The sequence below is a fragment of the Chelonoidis abingdonii genome, chromosome 1 (genome assembly GCF_003597395.2).
Source record: "Chelonoidis abingdonii isolate Lonesome George chromosome 1, CheloAbing_2.0, whole genome shotgun sequence".
NCBI lineage: Eukaryota > Metazoa > Chordata > Testudines > Testudinidae > Chelonoidis > Chelonoidis abingdonii.
The window spans coordinates 172,238,438-172,264,509 of record NC_133769.1 but is presented as its reverse complement, the minus strand read 5'-3'; the positions used below and the strand labels follow the sequence as shown (position 1 = coordinate 172,264,509).

General features: G+C 40.4%; 1 protein-coding gene across 1 annotated transcript in view; it reads right to left on the bottom strand.

Moving 5' to 3' along the window:
• Positions 1-195: 195 nt before the first annotated feature.
• The window catches only part of NECTIN3 (nectin cell adhesion molecule 3), a 134,234-nt gene continuing 108,357 nt past the window's right edge, over positions 196-26,072 (bottom strand). Inside the window, exons 8-9 of the mRNA XM_075072642.1 lie at positions 3,526-3,588; positions 196-2,951 (exon numbers count right to left, since the gene is read on the bottom strand). Of these exons, the coding sequence (XP_074928743.1) occupies positions 2,775-2,951; positions 3,526-3,588 (240 nt within the window). The 3' untranslated portion in view covers positions 196-2,774. The remainder of the gene's footprint in view (positions 2,952-3,525; positions 3,589-26,072) is intronic.

The following is a 26,072-nucleotide window of genomic DNA, read 5'->3' as shown; positions in this document are numbered from 1 at the left end:
CCAATCTTGCCACTCTCTTCTGCAACTATGGTTAATTAATGACCCTTGTATGAGATTGTATCATGGAATCAAATTTTACTAGAACAAAAGACGAAAAGTTAATGGGTTATGGGCAAACACACTGGAAACCATTTTTTGGAGAGAATTTTCACTCTAATCAGACTTCTCATGCTGCATTTCACTGTGATCAATCTCAGCTTTCATTCTGCTGCATTGTCAATGAAATTTCAGTCTACCAATTCCCAGTAGCTACATTCTCAAGGCTTAAATGCAGCCAGAGACCACCAGAGAAGAGCCCTGGTGCCCCCATCTCTCCTCAGGGCTAAAGCCCCAAGACGCAGTGCCCTGCAGCTGAAGCCCTGAATGGATGGATGTGCGTGTGCGCACTGGGAAATCATCTCAGAATTTAAGCCCTGTACATTCAGTTGCATTGCTAAGCAAGTTGTTTCAATGGTACCAATAGAAAAAGCATATTAAGGTGGTGGTAGCTGAGCTGGGAAACCTGACAAATTTATGTTTGGAGAAAACTAGGAGTGATAAAGACAGCAACTCCTTTTTCAAACTGATGGATCAAAGCATGAAGGAACCCTTACAATGCGAACCATGCTTTGACTACCACCCAATATGTAACTTTCACTATTTAAACATTCATGTTATGAAAGGCTGGAGATACTACCGTAAAATAAAATACCATACCATTAATTTAAGCACTAGTCAGTTACTTATAAAAAACTCATGTTGTAGATGATTCACTAGTCACAATTTTAGGGACAGGCACAATACATGCCTACGATTCTGTGCCATACTTATGATTTGCTAATACAGCAGCTTCAAAATACTTCAGTATCTTTGACTGTCTACAAAAACAGCAATAAAGCCCTTATTTGAGACGAGCATGCACACTTCGAATGAAAATCAGCTTGAGTGGGTAAATGCTCAGTGGGATTTTCATTTACTCTTTTCAAATGTCCTAGTAAAGTCAGCTATAGAATAAACTGTCTAGCGTCTATTCAGAAACTTATTTTGTATCCTAGAATACTCACTTTCCTTTATACTATAGTATTCAAGTTAAAGTCTTTAAAATCATCCGTACTTAATGTCTCATTTTTTGGGCTGTTAAATTAGACTAAAAAATATTCTCAGATTGACCACACAGGCCTGTCTGTGCAGGTTCTTTAACTGACAGGAAAATTATTTGTACTCATCAAGAACACTTGCCTTTTCAACACAAATTGTATTTGCATACAGTTTGCACTGGTGTTGGTAACAGTGGAAGTTTCACCTGTGTTATTACACCGGACCCTCGCTAGAACGCGGGATTTGGGATCCATGCACGGTATTGCATTAACATGGGGACCGCGTTAAAATGAATCACAATTAAAGTAATTAAATTTGGGATCCACGGCTGCAACCGTGTTATATATGAATTCGCGCTATATAGATGCGTTCTAGCAAGGGTCCGGTGTACTAGCTTCAGCAAGCCATTCACATTCACTAGCTATTTCACAACACTATTGCTTCCACCTGACCTGCTCAGGGTTAGAAGACATCATTAAACTTGCTCGCAACTAAGTGAAGCTCTTCCCTCCACCCTCATTGCTACCATTGGAAAAGCTCTATGTATTGTCACAAGAAGGAATTTATTTTGTCAGCCAACTATGGAGTAGACATTGCCCTAGCAAACAGGTAGATTGCTTTTCTTCTGTACCTAGCACCCACAGCTCTTGTTTACTTTATTGCCAGACCACTGAGAATTATGTCTTGGTGGCTGGAAGTATCTGAGTGGGCAAGATGGGGGTGCACATGTGAAGCTCGTGGGAATGGCTTAAACCAGATCAGAAACAGGTATGATCTGATTCTAGCAGCTAGGTTCGGCAGAATGAGTCTGGGCAGGTGTGATGTGGCAGCTAAATGAAGGAAAAAAAACAAACAAACATGGGACCTGAGACTCGTGGCAGAAAAGAACTGAACCAACAGTTATGATGAGGGTAGGCAGGCAGTATTGGTCCAGAAAGCACAGTAACAGACCAGCACCTGACTGTTTATTGGAATGGGGAATAGACATAATGGGGAGGGAATTAGAAGCTGTGGTCAGTTACCGTCGGTATCTCAGTCCAATTAATTTACCAGTGGAGATGCTTCTAAAGTGTCTTAAAAGATTAAACAAAACCTCACAGACACAATTTTCTCACTTTACACAAAGGATGTACATTTTCCCTCCAGTTCATACCTCATTTTTTGTACATAAAATTGTAATTTTATTAAGCATATCCACTTTGGGGGTGGGCAGGAGGGAAGAGGGAGAGAGAAATCCTTAAGAAAGAATTAGGGAAGTAGATTCTAAATTCATTTTACGCACATTTGAATTACAGATGAATGGGCTGGCATTTCTTAAATCTGGTGAGATAAAGACAGGCAGATGAGTGTCTTCTTCTGAAGGATCCCTTCAACTATCAACACACATTGGAATTTTAACAGTACAATACAGATAAACACTATGCAGATTTATTTTTTCAGTAGCAATCAAAGTCACAAATGCAACAGTTGTTCTAGAAATGTGTATCTTTTCTGCCTACCTATTTCTCATCAGCTCTCACCACATACAAAAAAAGAGTATTACTTGGCTCTGTACCTACTTCTTTAGACACTGTTAAAACACAACAGGATACATACTTGTCCTATAATCAACAAGCGTTAAACTTGCAGACTTTTCAAAATTTTAAGTTATCTAACACCAATTTATTCTGTATACAAATTCACAGCAGAGAAAGCGATCACACATAGTGTTCTCTAGGATTAATGTAGATTCTTCCAGTTCCTGGGTTTTGATGGTATTTGCTGCTCCAATCTTTGTAACTTATCTGCTTGTGAACTGGGTACATCTGCTGAAGGTTTTCTTGGCCCAATGGATTTTCATCTTCGTAATTAAGTTGCCTGCCATTTACTGCTTTCTAAAAATACAAATAATTCCATATATTAAAAGCATCAGCAATTTCATATTTCAAATACTGTGTCCACAACACATCATGTGAAGACTGTAATTACTACCATCAGCACTCACCTTTTATTCTGCCATAAGCCCCTTATAATAGTTAAATGCATGTTCCTGAGTCATTAGTCATTCAATGAAATAACTTATATTACAAAAAGGAGACATGGAAAAATCTACTTCCAAGAACTTAGATACATTATGACTAAAATCAGTTTCCTATTAACGGAAAACTAACATAAGAGACAATGAAAAAGCACAAATTTTAAGCCAACTACAAAACAACAAGAATATAAGTACTGGCTTTGGTCTTTTATTTCCCAGCCATTAAATTTCAGTTTGTACTGTCTGAAACTCAGATGCCACATGGACAGAAATTCTACTTGTCGAATTGTTACTGAATAGGATGGACAAGTAGTCTGGACCTCTTTGTGTCGAAAATTTAGCTAAAAACCCACTGTAAGAACCAAGATCAGTCAACTGATTCTTCAATCAAGGGTCAGGGCTTCAGCCAACACTTCAGTCACATTACTTACTATGTTCTGCAAATTTCCAGCTTCTCTTTCCCTGTATTGGCTTTGCAAAGGGAAGCGTTCTCTCTGCAGAGAAAAAAAGTTATAGTGAAAGTTTACATTGCAATATTGGAGAAAGGTTTGACACATGCTTTGTTCAAGGCAATAAAATGAGAGGAAGCGTTCTGCCTTGACAAGTGTCTGAACTGAGCATCTTTCAGGAGGAAAAGGAGGTTGACGAGGCTTGTTCAAATGGAGTAGTTCAAGTGTATTATGACACACTCCACCCATGTACTTATTTTCTACACCAATACTGACTTGGACTCTTAGTACATTCCATGGGTGGCGTACCTGAGCCCACTTCTCCACTGATGCTCTAAAAACTCCCGCATCCCAATCTGGTGCTTCTGAAATTTTTATTTAGTGTACACTACATAAACAATTTACTTTGTGACTGTGTTTACTAGCCTAACAAAGCAACATTGTTATGGTACTTAACAGTGATCTGTAAACCAAAACGCCAATATTGAACAGTTTTTCAATTACTCAAGATGCTTTTATGGCACTTCAAGTATTTTCCATGGTCAACATCTCCCAGAAGACTATTTTAGTTTTACACATTTTTTGCATGTGTGCTGGTTTTTATTCACAAGTTTGTCACAACTAAGGCACATGCTCAGTCAGTGAATTCAGATTGCTGAATGCATTCCAATGATCAAGCAGTCTCATTAGGTAATTAAATCAATTTGCACAACACTGCTAACAGAATAAAATTCCTTATTTTTTTAAACAAGTAGCTATCACAAAAGCGTCCGAGTTTTAAGAAAAGGACAATAGTAGACAGCAATGAAGACAAGCAGAGGAAGAAAGAGTAAAGAACAAACAGAAAAAGCCTCTACAGCAAGAATAGGAACTGAACATGCACAACACATGTGAGGTTTACAAGAGTTTAGGCAGGTATTTATTATCTAGCATACTGTAGTGAAGTCATTAAATCTTACTAACTATATTACAATTACTATTATACAATGAGGCTTAAATTAGAACTATACTAGTTCAAGTAAAGGTACATTGTGATGCTTTATCTTCCCATTTATTTACTATTACATAGTTATATAGCCCAGCAGTAGATCTTAATTGGTAAACCAGTATCCTGTACATGAAATCATTTATCCATGTGTAAGATTTGACATTCAAAAAACTTATTCATAGGAAGATAGCACTATTCCCACACTATATACAATAGACTATTGGATTACTGCAACTGCTTCCATCTGACAAGCACCTTAGCTTGAGACAGAACCTGTTTGAACAACTCAGATGCTGTGTAAACTAATTCTTAAGAATTTTCTGTGCAATACAGCATCTAATCTTAATCTTACTGATCTCTTTTCCAAGGAGACAGACTAGAACTGGTAAAAGCTCCTTTATTCACTATCGGCCTGATGCACCCAAGAGTGTTAAGATAAATGCATCTAACATCTCTGTACAGTACACCAATAGATTTCCAGGTGTTGAGAGGATTGTCTGGGACGGTGGGCAAGAAGTCGTCTTACTAGTATTCCATGAGTGTCCTCGCAGGTAAAAATGTCTGAGAAACACTCAGGGGGCTAACACAGGCCCCTTTGCAGGACCTCTTGTGTAGCCTCCCTCATCATATTAAGGTCTTCCATTTTAAGTTCCTGTGCCTGGTTTTCCACCAGTTCCTGGGCTAAATACAATCCCTACAACTAATATCAGCAAAAACTAGCTCTTGAGCACTCTCTTCAGCTTGTTACTCAAATTTGCTAAAGTAGCCCCCGATCACTTGTTAGAGATCATGATATTTTGGCTGGAAGCCCGAAGTGTTGAGAAGATCTAGCCTGTAGGAAGAGTTGTTTTTCTCCTAGAAATGGGGGCAAGTAAGTTACCCAGGTCAACATACCACTGTTGGATGATGTTCTTTGGTTAATACACAGAAATCCAATTGATTGCTGTGTTAGACCATTAGTTGGGGAACCATTTTGTTCCCATTTCAGTATGTGGCAAAATTCATACTGACTATAGTGCTAAGACTGGGCCCTCAGTTACTGAAGTTTCACCTTGTGTATTTAAAAATGCCTCCCTTCCAAACCCTATCTGGAATTCTCTTATTCAATTAAGATCTCTCATTTAAGTTATGATAATCATTCCACTGTGGTAACTTGCATGAGGTCTCATTCCCTCTTTTTTCTGAATTCAAACTGAAATAGCCCTTTGCAGGTCACTTGCCAAGTAATTAATTTTATGCTACATAACCTAGGATTAACATCACACCTTATTTATACAGTAAAAATTCATATTGCTGTATAAAGGGACACCATCCTGTACTATATCTACTTTTGCCATTATAACAGCTTACATCATTCCCATGCAATTAAAAAAAATGTTCAAGACAGCTTAGTCACATGAAATCCATCAAGTTAGGAAATAATGCATTAAACCCCAGCGCTTTCCTGTGATAAATCTGCCATGTGATGCATTCTATGTCTCAATAACGTTGCCAAATGTGGACAGCAAGTTCTTTAGGATGGGGATTATGTGTTCTAATTGTTTTGTGCAACACCAAAGCACACTGCCGGCTTACTTTATTCCATTCCCTTTCCCCTTATATAGGTCCTGTGACTACAGTTCATCTGAGTCAGTCACTCTGCTTCACTTTGCAGTCTTCTAGCCCAAAGAGACTTCATAGCACTAACAGTGTTCGTAGACTAATTCATCTAATTCTTTGAAACATGAGTTTTGAGAAGTCGAGCATAGGCTTGTCTCATGCTACATCTACACTTTGAGCAGGAAGTGTGATGTCTAGATTGAGGAGACATACCCAGAATAGCTCTGATCAAGCTAGCACACTAAAATTAGAATGTAGAAACAGTAGCACTGGGGTTAAGCCTCTCAAGTACATGCCTAGTATCTTTGGTAAGCCTGTACTCAGGGAAGCTACCCCTCCCCACCACCACCGTGGCTACCCTTTACTTTTAGTGTGCTAGCTGAGCAAGTTAATGAGGATACGTTTATCAAGCTGGGACTCCCACCCCTCCCCCAGCAAAAAGTACAGACATACCCTCCTTTTAGATAAAATTATTGGTTGTGGAGAGATCCAACATATTGACACAGCCCCAGACACTTTAGTATCTGAGTACTTCATCATCTTTAATGTATTTATATGCTCAGCACCTGTGAGGTTAGCCAGTAACTAAAGCAGACCACAACCGAGCGACTTGTGGCAAAGTCTGTAGCAGAGTAAGGAATTGAACCTGGGTTTCCCAGCATCCTAAACTAGTACATCTGACCTCTGGGCCATCCCTCCTAATTGGTTTAAGAGTGAACCTGGATCCCATTTAGGGACAACTAAGTTCTATGTGACAGTCAGTCTACTCTCAATGTCCTTCCCATCATTCCTTTTAAATCAATGCCGTAGAAGGGATAGGGGGGCGGGGGATGGGAGAAGAGAGAAAATAGAGATCTCTGCATATAAATATTTTTTTTGCCTCTGTGTAAACCATGTACTATGCATACAAACTGCACAGTTGAGTGGTATAAAATTGTCAGTGAAAAAACTTCATTGTGCCATTTCACTAACTACATTCTTTTTTCTTTAAAAAACAAATCCATTTAGAAATACAAATTAATACAGGACCAAGCCAGCACCTATGTACTAATGAGAACAATACATAATTTTTGACTACTTGTTCAAAGATGTACAACTTGCTTATTTCACCAAATTAGGTGAGCTAATCATGGTACTTTTTGAAAAGCCCACAAGCAGCTGCTTCTGGGTGATGACCATTCTGACATTGTTGCTGACCTCCAAACAGAGTCAGGAAGCCTGTTAAGTAGTAAAATTAGACAGGCCACAGTTCAAGAATCCATGATTTGAGTTTTATCAAAATCCACATTCCAGTGCCAGATTATACACGGTGTGTTTGGGGAGGAGTAAGCTTAAATTTCAAGCAGAACCATCCTTCCTAATTTATGAGCAATTTGTCTTTGATGACTTCATCTTTTTGTTGTTTTAATACATTTCTTCCTTCTCTCCCCCCATTAAGTGATTGCAGCAACTGGATATCCCTTCGGAAAACAAGATGTTGTCTAGTAACCAGTGAACCTAATCTTTTGCATTGCTGAAATTTGACTAAGGCAGGGTGTCAGAAGAATAGTTTGTTAGATGAGCATTAGCAATAAAGCTCACAAAAACCCTTGAATTTTTTCCCTGTGCAATTTCAGGGTCAACAGGAGATAAAGTTGTTCACAAGAGAGCAACTCTTACCTCATGCTACTGTCCCCTCCCTGGGAAGCTCTACTTTACACAACCAATTTGTTTTACACTTCTGACAGCAGTTCATGCGTTTGTAGGCAAACTCTCTCAGGTTTAGTGACTGCTGGCATTTAACTCATTGAGATGGAAACTAAAAATCGGTAAGGGTTTCTCTGTCGCAAATGTATCACCTCTTGGGGAAAATGCCAGAAATTGAGGAAAGGTTTGAGAATAAAGGATTGTGTGTGACAAGAACAGGCATCAACATCTTTTTGACTTCCCCACTCAAAGTTATCTGGTATTAGTTTCTCTACTGTCTCTTCTTATTTACTGCTAATACTATTATGGGTTTGTTTCAACGGATATATGAAAACACATTGTATTTTCTTTTTTGATGAGAACAATTATATACTAAATCCAAGTGTGTAGGTGGGGAGGGATGTGTGTGTGTGTGGGCACTATGCATCAGAATTTGGTGGAACCGCTAGGAAATTTTTTCCATGATTCTCATTTATACTGTAGTTTTCCCTGGTGATGATTTTTAAAGGCCTGAAAAGCCATATCACATAAGGCAGCAAATCATATCAGATGACACTGGTCACTCCCTAAAGAGGGTCAGATTGGTTTAGTGCTAAAATGGAATATCTCCATGGAGGCAAACACCTGAAGCAGCTATACTGTGATTCAGTAAGAGACACTGCTTCCTCTTCATCACAGCTGAGTCATGCTCTAGTGTGATGTTATTGAGTATCGTGCTGCTGGCAATACTGCTGGCTAAAAAAAGTCAAAGACATAAACCTCTTCGTGAAAATGAAAATGTGCTTTTCACAAGTAGGCACTGAACCAACAAGAGCTGAAGCCATTTTAGATGTGTTATTGGTGAGTAGTGAGGATCTCATAGAAGAACTGGTCATAGGGGACAACCTTAGTTCAGGTCATCATGAGTTAATTCAGTTTAAACTAAATGGAAGGATAAATGAAAATAGATCTGGAACTAGGGTTCTTGATTTCAAAAAGGTTAACTGTAAAAAATTAAGGGAATTCGTTAGGGAAATGGACTGGACAGAAGAACTCAAGGATCTGAATGTGGAGGAAGCTTGCAGTAACTTTAAATCAAAGTTGCAAAAACTATCCGAAGACTGCATCCCAAGCAAGGGGAAAAAATTCATAGGGAAAAGTGGCAGACCAAGCTGGATGAGCAAACAAGTTATCAAGAGAAAGCAGAAAGGCTGTGAGGAATGGAAGATGGGCTGGATCAGCAAGGAAAGCTATCATTTGGCATTTAGAAAGTGTAGAGATAAAGTGAGAACTGCCAAAAGCCAAGCCAAGTTGAACCTTGCAAAGGACAGTAAAACCAATAGTAAAAGGTTCGATAGTCATATAAATAAAAAAAATCAAGGAAAGAAGTGGGACCACTGAACATTGAGGATGAGGTAGACATTAAAGATAATCTAGCCATGGCCAAACACTTAAATACTTTGCCTCAGTTTTTTATAAGGCAAATGAAGAGTGCAGAGGTAGTGGCTAGGTGGCTAATGGGAACAAGGATATGGAAGTAGGAATTACCATATCTGAGGTGGAACTCAAACTCATTTTAATGGGACTAAACCAGGGACCTGAATAATCTCCATCCAAGAATGTTCAAGGAACTGGCACATGAAATAGCTCAATGGCAAGGATTTTTAATAAATCTATAAACTCAGGGTCTCACCCTATGAATGGAGAATTGCTAATGCAGTTATTCTTTTTAAGAAAGGGAAAAAAAGTAATGTGGGAAACTAGAGGCCTGTAAATTTGACCTCAATTGTATGCAAGGGTCTTGGAACAAATTTTGAAAGAGAAAATAATTAAGGCCATAGAGGTGAACAGCAATTGGGATAAAATACATGTTTTACAAGAGAGATTATTTCAAACCAACCCATTTTCCCTCTTTGAGAATATAACTCATTTTTTTTAGACAAAGGAAATGCATTAGATCGACTCTACCTGGATTTCAGGAAGGCATTTGGAAATTTCCACATAGGAAATTAGTTAAATTGGAAAAAATGGGGATTGATATGAGAAATCAAAAGTGGATAAGGACATGGTTAAAGGGGAGACTACAACAAGTCATACTGAAAGGTGACATGTCAGGCTGGAGGGCATTGACACAAATAGTGGGAATGTGCTAATAAAATTTGTGGATAACACAAAGTTGGCAGTATTACCAATATGAAGGAGGACCAGAATGCCATAAAAGATCTGGATGACCTTGAAAACTGGAATAGAAGAAATGAGATGACATTTAATAGTGCAAAGTCACACACTTAGGGACCAACAATAGCAAGAATTATTGCTATAAAACTTCCTCCAGGGAGAATTCTGCATCCCCCCCAAAAATCTGCATATTTTATTTAGCAAAATCACATAGTATCACGCCAGTTTCAATTATTTTGGTAATTTAATTCAAAATACCCATCAGCAAGTATGCCTGTAACAATACAGACAACAACAAAAATTCAAGAAACGTTTTTTGACAAATAGATTCCTTACTAGGCATATTAATACAGAACTGAGTAATAATTCAGTTAAACTACAATAATGAAATGTATTTCTTGAACCCCTTAGATGCAGTGCAAAGGCTTGGGGGAGTCTGGGGTAATGGAGGAGCTGAGGGAGAGGGAAGTAATTGCTGGGAAGAAGCCTGCGTTTTAACTTGGAGGGTTACTGGATAGGGGTGGGACAAGTATGGAACAGGAGTTTTTTTGGGAGGGGAGAGGACTGTTAGGGACCCTCCCCCCATGCAGACCTTGGCTGACCCCTAGCCTCTTTCATTCAGTTAAGAACATCTGTCCCTGTCCCCAGGTATCCCTGCACCCCAACCCAGCAACCCCCCCTTCCCCTTTCTACAGTTCAATTTATTTGATCACAAAAAAAATGCCATCCTCCATATCTACCATGATCTGAACATTTTACACATGCATCTGTGAACATCTCTGAATGAAAAGTACAATCTGGAACTGCAAATTCAGGTAGTTACTACTGTATAAAGAAGTATATGGGTGGTTAATGGCATTTATTTACAGTGCACTGTGCTTCTATAGCATCTGTTATCGACTTCTACTGGTGCTATAGCAGGGGTCGGCAACCTTTCAGAAGTGGTTTGCAGAGTCTTCATTTATTCACTCTAATTTAAGGTTTTGCGTGCCAGTAATACATTTTAACGTTTTTTGGCAGGTCTCTTTCTGTAAGTCTATAATATATAACTAAACTATTGTTGTATGTAAAGTAAATAAGGCTTTTAAAATGTTTAAGACACTTCATTTAAAATTAAATTAAAATGCAGAGCCCCCTGGACCAGTGGCCAGGACCCAGGCAGTGAGAGTGCCACTGAAAATCAGCTCGCATGCTGATTTTGGTACCTGTGCTATAGGTTGCCTACCCCTGTGCTATAGTTTCTCATTTACAACACAAAAGGAAAAGTATGCAATCGTAACTAAGGGATGGAAGCTAACAGTTCTGTCCAACCAACTACCCTGTGTAAAGATTACTGCCTACTTTTATCTCACAGTGTAGAGGACTACGTTCATGAATACAGTGTTCATGAAGAATAGCAGGCATTCAATAAATACATAGAACAATCCCTGATCTGGGGTAAGTCAGTGAAGCTTTGACGACATGAATGCGGCTAAATCAATTTATGGCAGCTAGAAATCTGTCATACTGCATGTGCATGGAGAAGGATAAATTGTCTGTAGCAAAAATGTAGGTCAAAAAAGCTGAAGTATGATGTGACAAGGAAGCACCACAGCAAAATCACAGTCACTGACAATGGAGAAGGGAAATGAACAAAAGTTGCCGAGGATGAAGCAGCAAGGAAATCAGGGCCACCAGAGAGCACGGGGGAGACTGAGCTCGAAAAAAGAAAAGAGCATTAGAAAAAGCCCAAGGCATGCAGAGGAAGAGTTAAAGAAAAAAATGTTGTTTTGAGCAGAGAATCACAGCTTGCAAGGAAGCGGGCATTTGACCATTTGGTGGGGCAGCGTACTATTTACAGGAGAATAAACAAACAGTAATTTAAATGGTTGTGACAGAAGGAATTCTTTTTGTGCCCCTGAACAGATCATAGTACTGCCACTGGGGAGTCAATAATGCTGCCAACTCAGGTTTTGGACTGTTATGAATTGGGAGCACTGTAGAAGTGAGACATTCACCTCCTGTCATCATACCTTCTGAGAAAATGACTTGTTCGCTGATTCCTGACTTGCCATCTCAGCTACAGTAAACCATACCTCAACCTAAGTCCATACAAGGAGAAACATGCTTCATCTTTCCTCCAATGCACATCACGTCTTTTGTAAGTGACCAGTATGCAATGTCATGACCATTTTTCTATTATTGCCTTTGTGTCTTAGATTGTTTCCAACAGGCATTTCTGTAATTATGGCTGTACATATTGAGAAGCCACTGGGATTTGAAATCAAAAGCATTATGCTGGGAAGACCTTATGTTATAGTAGGAAACAGAAACATGTAAAAGGTTTTGCAGAACATGAACAATTTTCTAGTTCACAGAAAGCAAATCCACCCATAGTGATGTTCACAAGTAGGGGCACCAAGTTCAGTGTTAACATCTGTAGTACATAGAAGAATTACATGAGAAATGTAGGTCAGCTGTTACCACAGCAAAGGATGGCAACAAACAGAAAAAGAAGTTATTTCCAAATCAAACATTATGGGCTACGTAAAGGGATGAGAGCACGTGAAATGTTTTTGAAGTGGCCAATGCTGAAAAAGGAATGTAATTATGGCTCAGTGTGCAATCCTGTAGGTTAGTAAGGAAAAGGATTTTTCTGACCAAGGACATGGAAGTTTACTATACATCCAGATGACCTAGCACAGGGGTGGCCAATCCATGGCTTTGCAGCCACATGCGGCTCTTCAGAGGTTAACATGGGGGTCCTTGTATAGGCACCAACTTCGAGGAAGGAGCTACAGGCGCCAACTTTCCAATTTGCTGGGAGGTGCTCGCTGCTCAAACTCTGGCTCTGCCACAGGCCCTGCCCCCACTCCACCCCTTCCCATACCCTCCCCTCAGCCTGCAGTGCCCTCGCTCCTCCCCTTTCTCCCCCCAGAGCCTCCTGCATACCATGAAACAGCTGATCGGGAGGTGGGGGAGGGTGAGGGAGGTGCTGATTGGCGGGGCTGCTGGTGGGTAGGAGGTGCTGGGAGAGCGAGGTGCTGGGGGGGAGAACTGATATGGGGGCTGCTGATGTATTACTGTGGCTCTTTGGCAAATTGGTAAAAATTCTGGCTCCCTCTCAGACTCAGGTTGGCTACCCCAACCTAGCAGGTAACATTACCAAAAAATGGCAGAGTAATGCAAAGGCAGCTAGAAAATGAATAAGGCTATCGCATATGGCCAGCTGGATCAACACCACATTTTGAGAAAGGAAACGAAATTCATACAGTAACAGATTATGGAATGGAAAAATGGTATCATATGGATGAGGCTTTATTACAAGTTTAAGATCTCCAATATTAATGGAAAGAGGATTACATGACAAAGTGCAAAGATGACGACCATGTGTGGGGACACATATAGTGCCTGTATAAACACTGGGAAGATTAAGTGTCTGAAAGGAGAGGGGGGAAGACTGTAAGGCATGAAGAAGAGCAGCTGCATGAACAGGAATAGAATTTCAAGGATGGCAGAGAAGGACTATACTGTGTTAAGGAGGGTTCACCACATTTGGAAGAGAATAAATGTAAATATACTCTATATTACCATATTCTGTGCTATGTAAGGGTACAAAAACAAAGTAACCATGTAAGAGAATGCTGGAGAAATGCTAACTAAAAAGCAAGCAAGGATTCCAAGAGAGCTCTTACTGAAGTTAAATATCTGCTTACAAAGAACTGCTAAGGATTTGAAAATGATTGTAATCTTAACAGTAATAATAAGCTTCAGTGTCTGACTTTACAAAAAGGTATAGATGAAATTAAGAGATACAAAGTCAGCCATCAGACCCCAGGCCTGGAATGGCACAGCGTCACTCTGTTTATATAAGTCTGTCATGAACAAAAGTGGATTATTGTCTCTCTAGCAATAGAAAAATAGGCACTATGAAGCAGTCTCACTTTTTTAGAGATGCAAGTACATAACATGAATCTTGAAGTTATAGATTCGTTCAATATCTAGTCATTAAGTAAAATAGGATTAATGAAATTTACATTGTAGAACTGTTGCAGATTGTGTTCATATGAATTATAGCAGTTTGAAAAGAAAATTTTAAGTAGTGAAATCTTATTTTAGGACAACCTATATATATATAGCGACTGGATAGCGTAGTGGTTAAGAGCGCCGCCCTTTGATACGAGAGACTGGGGTTCAAATCCCGGTTGGTACCCAACTTTCCAGTAGGGGTCCTTGGGCAAAAGACCCCCTAACGCTTCAAGAGGAGTCATGCCGGCTCGGACGTCGCCCGGATTAACAAGGTCCGCGCCAGATGTTGAGGAACCAGGACAATCTGACGATAAGTGGGCTACTGGAACAAACCATTCATGGACGAGACAAGAGAACCTGGAATTGATGGAATGCTACTACAACAGTAGACCTAATGAGAGGGGATATATGAAACGTATGAGGGGACTGTGGATGGACAAAAGACCTACATCCACACTTACTGAGAAACAGCTAGTTACCCAACGCTTCAACATAGTAAAGAGGAAGCTGCTCTCACAGCTTGAGATAGACCAACTCCACATTACATCCCAGACTCAAGAAGACTTGGAAGAACAAGTGGATGTGCAGGCCCACACCTGAAGCTGAAACTTCACTGCCACCCCCTCCATTGCAGAGCACAGCAGCTGATATATGAGGCATAAGATCATGGAAAACTAGCTACAGTCAATCCTCGAGACCGATTACCAAGGCTCAGTGGAGAAGTACCATCAAGTATGTTAGAAGATGCCAATAGAGCCCTCATGACAATCCCTACTACCACCATAACTCAAACCAATGAACTGGTATACGCTACAGCCTCTGTAATCCTGGAGATGCTTGGCTACACGATCAAGAAGAACAACAGTATGTACCCACCCTGGAAAATGAGGTTGGAGGATAAGATCAAGGCGACTCGGAGAGAAGTTAGTCAGCTGGTGGAACTACAGAAGGGTGTAGAGATTAAGGATAAGACTCGGCTACTGAAAAAATACAAGGGCCTGACTCCATCTGAAGCCCTAGAGACTGCTAAACAAAGGCTCACAGCACTGGCTACCAGGCTAAGGAGATACACTAGAGAAGCAGAGGCCAAAAAAGTAAATGCCCTGTTCTCCAAAGAACCATCCAAGGTGTACTCCCAACTGCAGTGCAACAACACAATAACAGCAGAGCCACCAGCAGCAGAAACTGAACAGTACTGGAAGAACATATGGGAGAAAGAGAAGACTCATAACACCAGTGCAAAGTGGCTGCAGGACCTGAGAACAGAGCACAGCAATCTCCCAGAACAGAAACCAGTCACCATCACAGTAGAAGACATCCAGCAGCGGGTCAAGAACATGAAGAGCTGGACAGCACCTGGACCAGACATGATCCACACCTACTGGCTAAAGAAACTAACAGCAGTGCATGAACGCCTAGCAGCACAGATGAACCAGCTGCTAGCAGCAGGCTCCCACCCAAACTGGCTAACACAAGGAAGGACAGTGCTGATCATGAAAGACCCCTGCAAGGGGACAGAACCGTCCAACTACCGGCCAATAACCTGCCTCCCCACAACATGGAAAGTCCTATCAGGCATCATAGCTGCCAAGCTACAGGACCACATGGGCCAGTACATGAGCACAGCTCAGAAGGGCATTGGGAACAACACCAGAGGCTCAAAACACCAGTTGCTCATAGATAGAGCAGTCGCCAAGACTCAAGGTCTAGACAGACCAATCTGAGCACAGCCTGGATTGACTACAGGAAAGCCTATGACTCAATGCCGCACACGTGGATCTGTGAATGTCTGGCGCTATACAAAGTCAACAGGACACTAAGGACCTTCCTCAAGAACTCAATGGGACTATGGAAGACAACACTAGAAGTCAACTCAAGGCACTTGCACAAGTGGCCATCAAGTGCGGCATATACCAAGGTGATGCACTGTCCCCGCTGCTGTTCTGCATAGGCTTAACCCCCTCAGCCAGATAATCACAAGGACTGGATACGGGTACAGGTTCAGGAGTGGAACTACCATCAGCCACCTCCTCTACATGGATGACATCAAGCTGTATGCTAAGAATGAACGAGAGACATCGACTCGCTAATCCACCTGACGCGGATCTACAGTGAGGATATCGGGATGTCATTCGGACTGGAGAAGTGTGGCCGGATGGTAGTGAAGAGAGGGAAGGTAGTCAAGACTGATGGGGTGGAACTACCAGCGGGCCACATAGCAGACATACAGACCAGCTACAAGTACCTTGGCATCCCACAGTCACATGGAAACCACGATGAGGAGGCAAGGAAGACAGCAACATCCAAGTATCACCAAAGGATAAGACAGGTCCTGAAGAGCCAGCTCAGTGGGAAGAACAAGATCCACGCCATCAACGGATACGCCCTGCCGGTCATCAGATACCCTGCCGGTATAGTGAGCTGGCCAAAGGAGGACATGGAGGCTGCCGATGTGAAAACCCGGAAGCTCCTCACAATGCACGGAGGTTTCCACCCCAAGTCCAACACCCAGAGACTGTATACCAGCCGGAAAGAAGGCGGGCGGGGCTTGGTGAGCGTCAAGGCCACTGTCCTGGATGAAACCCGGAACATCCAGGAGTACATCAGTAAGATGGCCCCCAAAGATGAGCTGCTGAGAGAATGCCTGAGCAGCAGCAGACATGGGAGGAAGACCAAGCAGAAGAAGTGCCATGGCAAGACAAGACCCTCATGGGATGTACCATCGACAGATAGCTGAGGTGGCTGACATTGGGAAATCCTACCAGTGGCTGGAAAGGGCTGGACTAAAAGACAGCACTGAGGCACTGATCATAGCAGCACAGGAACAGGCACTGAGCACCAGATCCATTGAAGCAGGGGTCTACCACACTAGAGAGGACCCAAGGTGCAGACTGTGCAGAGAGGCCTCAGAGACAGTCCAACACATAGTGGCAGGATGTAAGATGCAGGCAGGAACAGCATACACTGAACGGCACAACCAAGTGGCTGGCATTGTGTACAGGAACATCTGCACAGCGTATGGGCTAGACCCTCCCAAGACCAGATGGGAGATTCCACAGAAGGTTGTGGAGAATAGCAGGGCTAAGATTCTGTGGGACTTCCAGATCCAGACGGACAGGCAGGTACTGGCCAATCAACCAGACATCGTGGTAATAGACAAGGACCAGAAGACAGCGGTGGTGATAGATATAGCAGTGCCAAGTGACAGCAACATCAGGAAAGCTAAGATACTGCGCAGAACCCTCAAACTCCCAGGCCTCTGGTAGAGGACCCGAGGTTGAGGAAGACACATACCACCCATAGGGGTGAGAGGGGAATTTTTTTTTTTTATGCATACATAGGGAAATCCATGCAGTTGGAAGTCAGAAAGACCTGATACACTTAATCAACAACTTCTTTGGCATACTAGATAATGAAGAGAACCTTATACATCTTACATGTTTTTAGATCCTCTAGTAATTTCCCACCCAGTAGGGGAGAAAATGCAGGCTTGATGATGATTTTAACCCCTGTGCCAAAAAGAAAAAAAGGGAGGGAGGAGGGGACAAAAACATGACAGATTAGGAAAAATAATTTTTTGAACTAAACATTTTAACCCTAGGTGAAAAACTGATGACCAACAAAACCAGAATATCTTGCAGAAGGATTTCACGCAGAAGCTTTATATCCCTCAAAGTTTCTGGTCAATTACAAGGGACACAGACAACATACATTCTAGGGACGTGGATATTCACAGACCATGTCTGCAGATCAGATGCGGATATAAATTTTGTATCTGCACAGGGTTCTAGTTATGGCTCTATTTGTTGCACATCTTCACTAGTGGGGAGTAATGGTCTCTATCGCACCAAGTGGCTCTTCAAGGGGTAGTACTCAGGTCGTGGCCAGATCCCGGCTCCTGCTTATGTACATAATAGCATGCACCTGTGTCACATTATACCTTACCTACTTGCATCTTTGCTGCTTCCAAACCTGGTTCAGGTCAATCTCTATCCCCAACAAGAACAATCTGAACAAGCTGCTCTCTGTACCTCAAAGTGTGTTAGTGGGGTTATCTGGACAAGATGTTCTCAGGGATTCTTTTCAAACATTCCCCTCCCACAATTACAGTAGTTTTGGATGCATCTCTCCTTGGACTGGCAGGTCAGCTACAGGATCATACTGTACAGGGCATGTGGACCACCCAGGAGTCCACCCTTCATATCAATGGCCTGGAAATCAGGGCTGTAAGGTACCTTAGCCAGCACTTTCTTCCCATGATAGAAGATCAACACCTTCACATACCAGACAACAGGGCCAGGATGTATTACATAAATTGAAAGCAGGTGGTGGGGAGAGGCCAGTTTAAGGGAGTATGGGGACACGGTTAGAGATTTGTTTATGAGCCCGAAACATTTGAAGTTTGAGGCTAGGTACTACCTTAACTAATCCAAATGGAAACCCTTCCCTTTCACCCCGCCCCCACCCCTTTTTATGCTTCCAAAATTAACAGCTGAGTTTAAGTTCAGTGATAATAAAAACCTTTTATTTTCCCCCATTGACATTCTCTACTCAATATCCCATTCCTTATCCCAAAAATTCCCTCCAAAATGTTCCTTATTCACTGTCCCCTCTACCAATCCATCTAACTTATTCACTTCCCCTCTCTCCTAGTTGTCTTATCCTTCCTTACCATCTCAAAATCCATTAACTCTGCTCTCTAGTCCTCTTTGTAGGGTCCTGATGATCTCCTGGGTAAAAGAAGGTACTGCTGGGTCTGAGCAGCTCAAAGCAGTAGCAGCAAGCATTTGCCAGCATCAACTGTTCTTTGAAGTGTGGGCATCAAGCAAAATATCAGGATAGAAAGATGGCATCATAGTGTCCCTATACCAGGGCAAAGGATCTCAAACTGAGTGTGGCAACTACAGACCAACCTCATTATCTGTCCAAGCAAAGGTCTTTGCTCATGTTCTGCTTGGTAGGATGCAACCGCTCCTTAACAGTCATCCAGCACAATCAGATTTCACTGCAAGGCAGTCAACAATGGATTTTGCCTTACTCTTCAGCTTCTGGCTGATCAGCACCTAGAATTTAACTGCCCACTTCATCTGGCATATGTAGACAAAGTGATTTTTGATCCAGTGGACAAGTCTGCACTTTGGCTGGCACAGAAAATAGTGTGTTCTCCAAATGTTTCAGTAAACCTGGTGTGTGATCTTCATATTGGTAGCGGTGCAAAAGAGCATGTTTGTTCATGGTTTTTGTTACCTTTCTGCACAACCTCAGGAGCGAGGCAGAGATTCAAATACTGCCCCAGCACAATTCTGTCAGCCAGATATTGGACTTGCTGCACCACACATCAGAACCAAGGTTCGTCAAGAAGTGTTTATTAACAAAAGCTACGCCGATGACACCACCTTGCTTGTGGAGAAGTCAGAAATACAGCCTATCCTCCATGGTTTCCAAGATGCTTCCCGCACTAAAGGGTTGACTATCATGGCAGAAGACCAAGGTCCAGAACCTGAACCCTCAGTGAGGTGGGACTGAGTACTGTGGAGAGTGTTGATGAATTCATCTACTTAGGCTGCAAGCTGAATTGAAAACAGTTGCAACAAGCCAGATATTCTCTGGTCTTGATTCACTTATGAATGCAAAAACACTTTCGTGCTGAGACACAATTCAGGATCTATCATTGCTCTACGGGTCAGGAACCTGTACCCTCACACAGGCAGACTCAACGTGGCTAGAGGTATTCCATATGTGCGGTCAGTGCCTGATCCCGAATATAAAGTGGTTTGCCTTGGTGCAAAATGTCACAACTCAATGATCAGGCCCCCATTCAGTCAATCATTTCCAAAAGCGGTGTTGCATGCTCTTTTGGCCACGTCATAGGATGGACAAAAATAGCTTAGCACTCCACACACACAAACCTTCCATCGACATATGAAGGGATGCATGCTTGACCCTGCCTAGTATTACCTCAGAGACTCATGGATTCGTAGGATTGAGCCACATCTGGGAACTTCACTAAACAATGCTTGGTGCAATGCCATCAGCTGTGGTCACTCTGGTTAGCACAATGGTCCTTAGTAGACTATGCATGTGTCTGTGTGTGTACAAGGTTAGTCAATCTGGGGAGGGTGCAATGGTACTATCCCCCTTCAAATCAGAAGCATACACAATTGATCTGCTTTATTCTTTGCTCCCGACATCAATGATCTGAGTTGGTATCTAGGCTCTTCACTCCTTTGGCAAGAAGGATCAGTGGTACGCATGAGAAGAACCGAAGTCTACAGATTCTTCCACACAGAAAGAAAATGCCTTCTGATGGAGCAACTCCCAAAGCTGTTGGACACTGCTCAAATGGATACAATCATATACCACTTCAGACAAACATTACCGGGGACTCTGCAGCTTGGTGGCCCTAAACTATGACCCTATTGGCCCTTTCGTTACAGCATCTTATTTTTACCAAGACTTGAGAGGAGCATTAGTTTTCTAGGTGATTACAAGGTACCTTACAAGGTACCCATATAGCAGGGAGCTTCTGTCCTTTTATTGTCATAGAGTTAGTGACATCACTAACAAGAGAATGAAAACCTCCACTCAAGAATTGTCCATTAGAGAAATGCCTATTTTTATTTGCAAGTATTAATATACACAGGCATTCTGTTAATTGATTTTGGGTCTTAAAATTTGAATCAAAGTAAACCTTTATTTCCCCACGTTTAAAATTTTGTTTTCTAGGCTTCTAAAATCAGAGCTGCTGCAATACATTATTTCTTCAGTCAGTCACTTAATGTTAAAAAAAAAAAAAAAAAAAAAATAACCCACACACTTCAGAAGTCCATAACACATTCTCCCTCATCCATGTTTTTTACACACATGTATACTCTCTCAAATATTAAAATCTTATGATAACTGCAATTTCTCCCTCCCCCCACTAATGCCTATCATCTCGTTTCCCTGAATCCATTCCAAATATTCTTTTATCCGTATGTCCTTTATCTTTATGCAGAAGCACTAACATGTAGTCATTCTAAAGAACGTCATGGACATTTTAAGTATTCCATTATGAAGTCTTTTTGGTTTGTTAATATAGACAGGCCTTTATCTGCATATCTTTTGCAGCTCTATACTGAGGTAACTCTTGTTTTTCTAAATAGCTCTTTGGACTGAAAAAAATATTGTGGTAGTGGCCAATAATTGTGTCTCATCTGATATGGAGTTAATTATGATAGAAGGGAGTATGACCAATCCTTCATTTTCATTATAAACAGCACATTGTGACCCTAAACAGAATTGATGCCCCACTATGCTAGAGACTTTATCAACATATTGTAGGAGATGGTTCATTGTACAAAACTGTCTACTGAAGCTGCATGTTAACAATTCACTTTGACTTACAAAAACCTGATCCTATTCCTTTTAATTGGTATAATTATAATTTAGGTATTATATTGCTGTTCTATATTAACAGCAATACAGTATCATTACACTTTACAGTAGTTACTGTTGAGGAATCTAAACAATTACCACAAATAATCAGCTTTTCCTTAGGCTGAAATCAGTATTAAGTGACCTCTCTTTTTAATGGCAGATACTATAATTTTAAATTAGAAATTTTATAGTAACCTTTATTAAATAATTTGACAAGAATTTCCATTAGTCATGTCTCACCAACAACCATGTGTGCCTACTCATGTTCATTAGTATTAAGAATTTGTCCAAAATATTATTCAATTATCTGGGCTGTTTACTTGCTATCGAAAAGAATTTGCTTCATTATTTGTATCTTCTCTCCTTTTGCTTGTAATCTCAGTCTTTTACAAGACTAAACATATTTGACAAGACAGTTGGTCTAACATCTGGAGAGAACACCCAACAGCTTTTAAGTATGAGGTTTCATAAACCAACTTCAACTGATATTTCTGGGCTTCTTCTCTTCAGCTTAGTGCTTGTTGATGCAGAAAGTCTAATACATCCCACAGAGTGCTCTAAGAGGGCTTAGAATCAGACCACCTACATGTTGCTAGATTTCTGTGGTTAGTCTTGAAAGGGAGAATCACCTAGTTATAGGGAATTAAAATGGTCTCCCCTTCCACAAAAAGTGAATCACCTATTTAACAGGCTAGCTCAAGTTAGCTATACGTTCCAATTCCAGCAAGATTGGAATTTAACAGAAAATATTTGTTTCAGTTGTGTTCTACTTCCTATAATTATCAATGTATTACTGTGATACAAGTTAAACCAGAACACAACCATTCACAAGGCTGCCTGAATTAAGTTTTATTCACCAGTAATACAACAAGATACTTTTAAAAACCTTCCAGAGCCTACATAAAAAGTATTTCCAGCTACTAACCAGCTTGTTCCCCAAAAATAATTCTAAAAAACATACCTCTGGAAACAAGACCTTCATCTCAGTTTGACTTATAAAGATTATAATGCTGTCTAGTACTGTATAAAAAAAAGCTAAATAGTTTATGAGAAAAGAGACTCAATTCAATGATATTAAGATTTACGTGACCACTAATAGCAAAGTTATTACTAATTCATGTTGGAAAAATTACATGGACAAACATTAATTCAGACAGTTTTGGATGTTTTGCTTCTACTTCTAAGCTTTAAGTGGTTAGATGTCTCACTGTTCACATTATTCTTCTTTTCCCACCTCCCCTTCAAACCTGCATCTGGATATGCCAGGAAATCAGGATACAGTGGATACAGTTTAATTAGGCTGCAACTTTATTCCTAAATGTCAGGGAGTATCCAGCAGATAAAAGCGTATAGTGCAGGTAATTCCCTAATCATTTACCTACTCTTCCATTACTCATCCTGATCCCAGCCAACCAGCTGCTGGGACCTCCCAGTTATGTGGTCCAGGTAAAAGAGGGCTTTTCCTGTGCCGGTGTGGACCTAAATAGTCCTCCATCTCTTCGTGTCATCAGGGTAGGAATCGGTCAGCATCCCCAGTCTGAAGCTGCTGTAGCAAGTCACTCGCTGGCTATTTAACCCTTAAAAGGGACATGCACCTTTTTCCTACAAGCCAGAAATGACCCCCCACTGCTTAATGTGTGGTGAGGTAATTTCCTAGGTTTTTGTTTCTAACTATCCCAGTAACAATACATAGTCTGGTTTATTCTCACTTAAAAAATGGTACCAACAAGGCAGCTGTGCAATATTACAATTAGTGCTAGCGTTGTTGCCATTCCCACACCATATAAATAATTCTTAAAAATAGGTTGCCTTCATGGGATTTAATCATACTGGACATTATTTCGGCAGTGACAGCAAGACAGAACCTGACTATGGTATTTTGTGATTAACTTAAAGTGAAAATTAAGGCAATAGAACACTGACCATCACATTCTGCGCACACTTCTGGAAGGGAGAATACTCACTATATAGAAAGCTTAGCTATGCATAAACATACAGTACAGACTTCCTTCCCTTCAAATCTTTGATAAGTTAAGCAACTGACTCTCCCGGCATACACAAGATACTATTTTCCAACCCTCCTAACTCTAACAAATCAAAGACCAATGTCATCTGGGTATTCAAAGGCATCTCTCATTGAGGACTATTTCTTCCGTTGACAGAATTGTTCTTTTTTTTAAACAACTTATTTGTGAAGACAACGTATGTTATGTTTTTGGACACAAACTAGACTTGGAAAATATTGGCTTAGCACGTTAGCATTTCAGTCATGAGTATTTCACAACTTCAGCCACAGTCTAGGTATGCACCAGATGTTTGACTACTATCCTCACCCTCAGGGGTAGCTGAATTTCAGTGTTCAACTGTTGATAAAAACAAACAGCAGTTGAATGAATAAAAAAATATGAAGTCAGACTTCAGTTCATTTTTAACTTACAATCAACATTTCACACCAACTCTCTCACACCAACTATCATTAGGTTACCCAGTTAAATTTTATAATTTATTGTTATTCTTTATGCACTGAAATGTTTCAATTTAGTGCTCTGTTTCTAATGAGAAATTGCAACATTTCAAGGTTTACAATGGGTGCTTTTCAGAAATAAAATTTGTTATAACAGCAGATGGGGCCATTATGCAGCTCAAGACATAAGAAACAATGCCTTCAAAATTAAGGGTACTTCCAGTCTGAGTTTCATCTTTGTGGCATTGACCCATCTTTAATTATAATTAAGGGTGACTTACTATTTTAAAATTCCAACCACTTAAAATCAGAATACAGTTACTTGAGACATTTGCTTTAGTTAGCAATATAACATTTTATATGCTGAAGAGCTGGTGCTGATCAAGCAAGTGAAAGATTACAGCTTTTTCAGACTGTCAATTCGTAATCCACATCTTTAAAAGTATTTCCATGTAAAGCACACTTTGTGAAGTCTCATACCATTTTCTTTAATTTAGCCTACAAGTCCTGCTATTAACTTGCTGATTCTCAGCTAACGGATACTATGCTTTTTGCATTTGTAGAATTTTCATTTGATTCAAGTTCTACAATTAAAATACCCATAAAGTCAGTCAGTAACCTGTACGAGACTGAATTAGTTATCTATATTAAGTTTAAAGGCCACAGACAGCATCTAAAATAGAAACCTATTTCTCATCCTCCTTCTTAGCAGTCCATTTCTTTTTCAAACAATCCAGAGTGAAGTTAATTTTTTCTCAAAATATCACCATTTTCAACATTTAATAGTAGTTAGTGTTAAGTAAAACTGTATAGAGCAAAATAGAGATATTCTTACACATTCATTTCAGAAACAGAGGAAAGCACCTGAATACTACTTGATGCATCTGAAATGGTCCAAGTCAAAAACTACTGGCCAATGTCTCAAAAACATCAATTTCTTTGCATGCTTTAGCACAAAATTGTTTGGTATACTACCTCTAAAAATGTAACATATGTGGAGGGGGGGGAGAGTATGATGATTGGTAAATTGCTCACTCTTGGCTTAATTCTCTTCCCATGGAAGTCAACATAATTCAAGATGACGAGCAAAGGAAAAAAGTTAAACAATGCTCAGTATTTTTATGTCCACCTTCAATCTGAAATATTTGTAAAAGCAAATGTCGTCAAGTAAATATATTTAGGCTCATGTACACAGGTTTTCAATATTTTAAAATAATGCCTAGTAACTATTAGGTTCTATGACATTTTTTCTGGTCAAAAAGCCTCTCCCTACTTCACTTTGGACACATTTGTTCATCAGATAGCACAGCATACCTCCAATTCAACTAAAATACTTACTCAGGGAAACAAGAATACCTGAAAAAAAAACAACTAACAAGTATTTTGCATTTCTAAAGTACCTGTGAAGGTTCTTTAAAAACATACCTATTAGATTGTTTAACTTGTGAGGAGACTTCCATAGTCCTTAGGAAACCTTTTAAGTTTGAATAGAGCTTTATATTTCTAATCAGAGCAACCTCTACTTAAGATTTAAAACTCCTGATGTTTAAGTAAAACTACAACATGAGTATCAAACAAGTTCCCAAATGACAGTTTTTTAAGGAAGTTCTGCAGCTTGAGGCTGGGTGTCATATCACATGTTTAGAAATACAAGACAACCTCCTGAAAGGAAAGAATCAGGCTCTCTTTCTCTATCACAAAAGCCTGTTTCATTTTTCATTTCAGATCAAGTCAGCTCCTCTATGAGTTGCCGACATCACAACTCCAATATGCTTATAAAATGATCATTTTCCTTCACACACAGTGACATACCCTCTCCAGTGAACCCAGAACTTTTGTATTTTGATTTCAACCATCACCACCTGCAAGGCTTGGTTTAACTGCACACAGTTGTCTGTTTTTGCATTTCCTCTTATCTCAGTCTCACTTTCTACTTTGCTCTTACATGATCTCCTTTTTTGCAGTAGTTCCATTTCATGTATACCCAGCATCCTTATTTACTCTGTCCAATCCACTCTGGTTAAGATATCCAAACACACATTCCCTCCAGAGGCACTTGGGCTTTGGCTTAATCTATGTATCTCGTATAATAGAGTCCTCTGTCAGAGAAGAGCTCTTCTTTTTATGTATTGATGTACCAGATACAATTATAGCCATCTACAATAAGAAATGTTTCCCCAAACCCTTGAAAAAAACATTAGGTTCTTA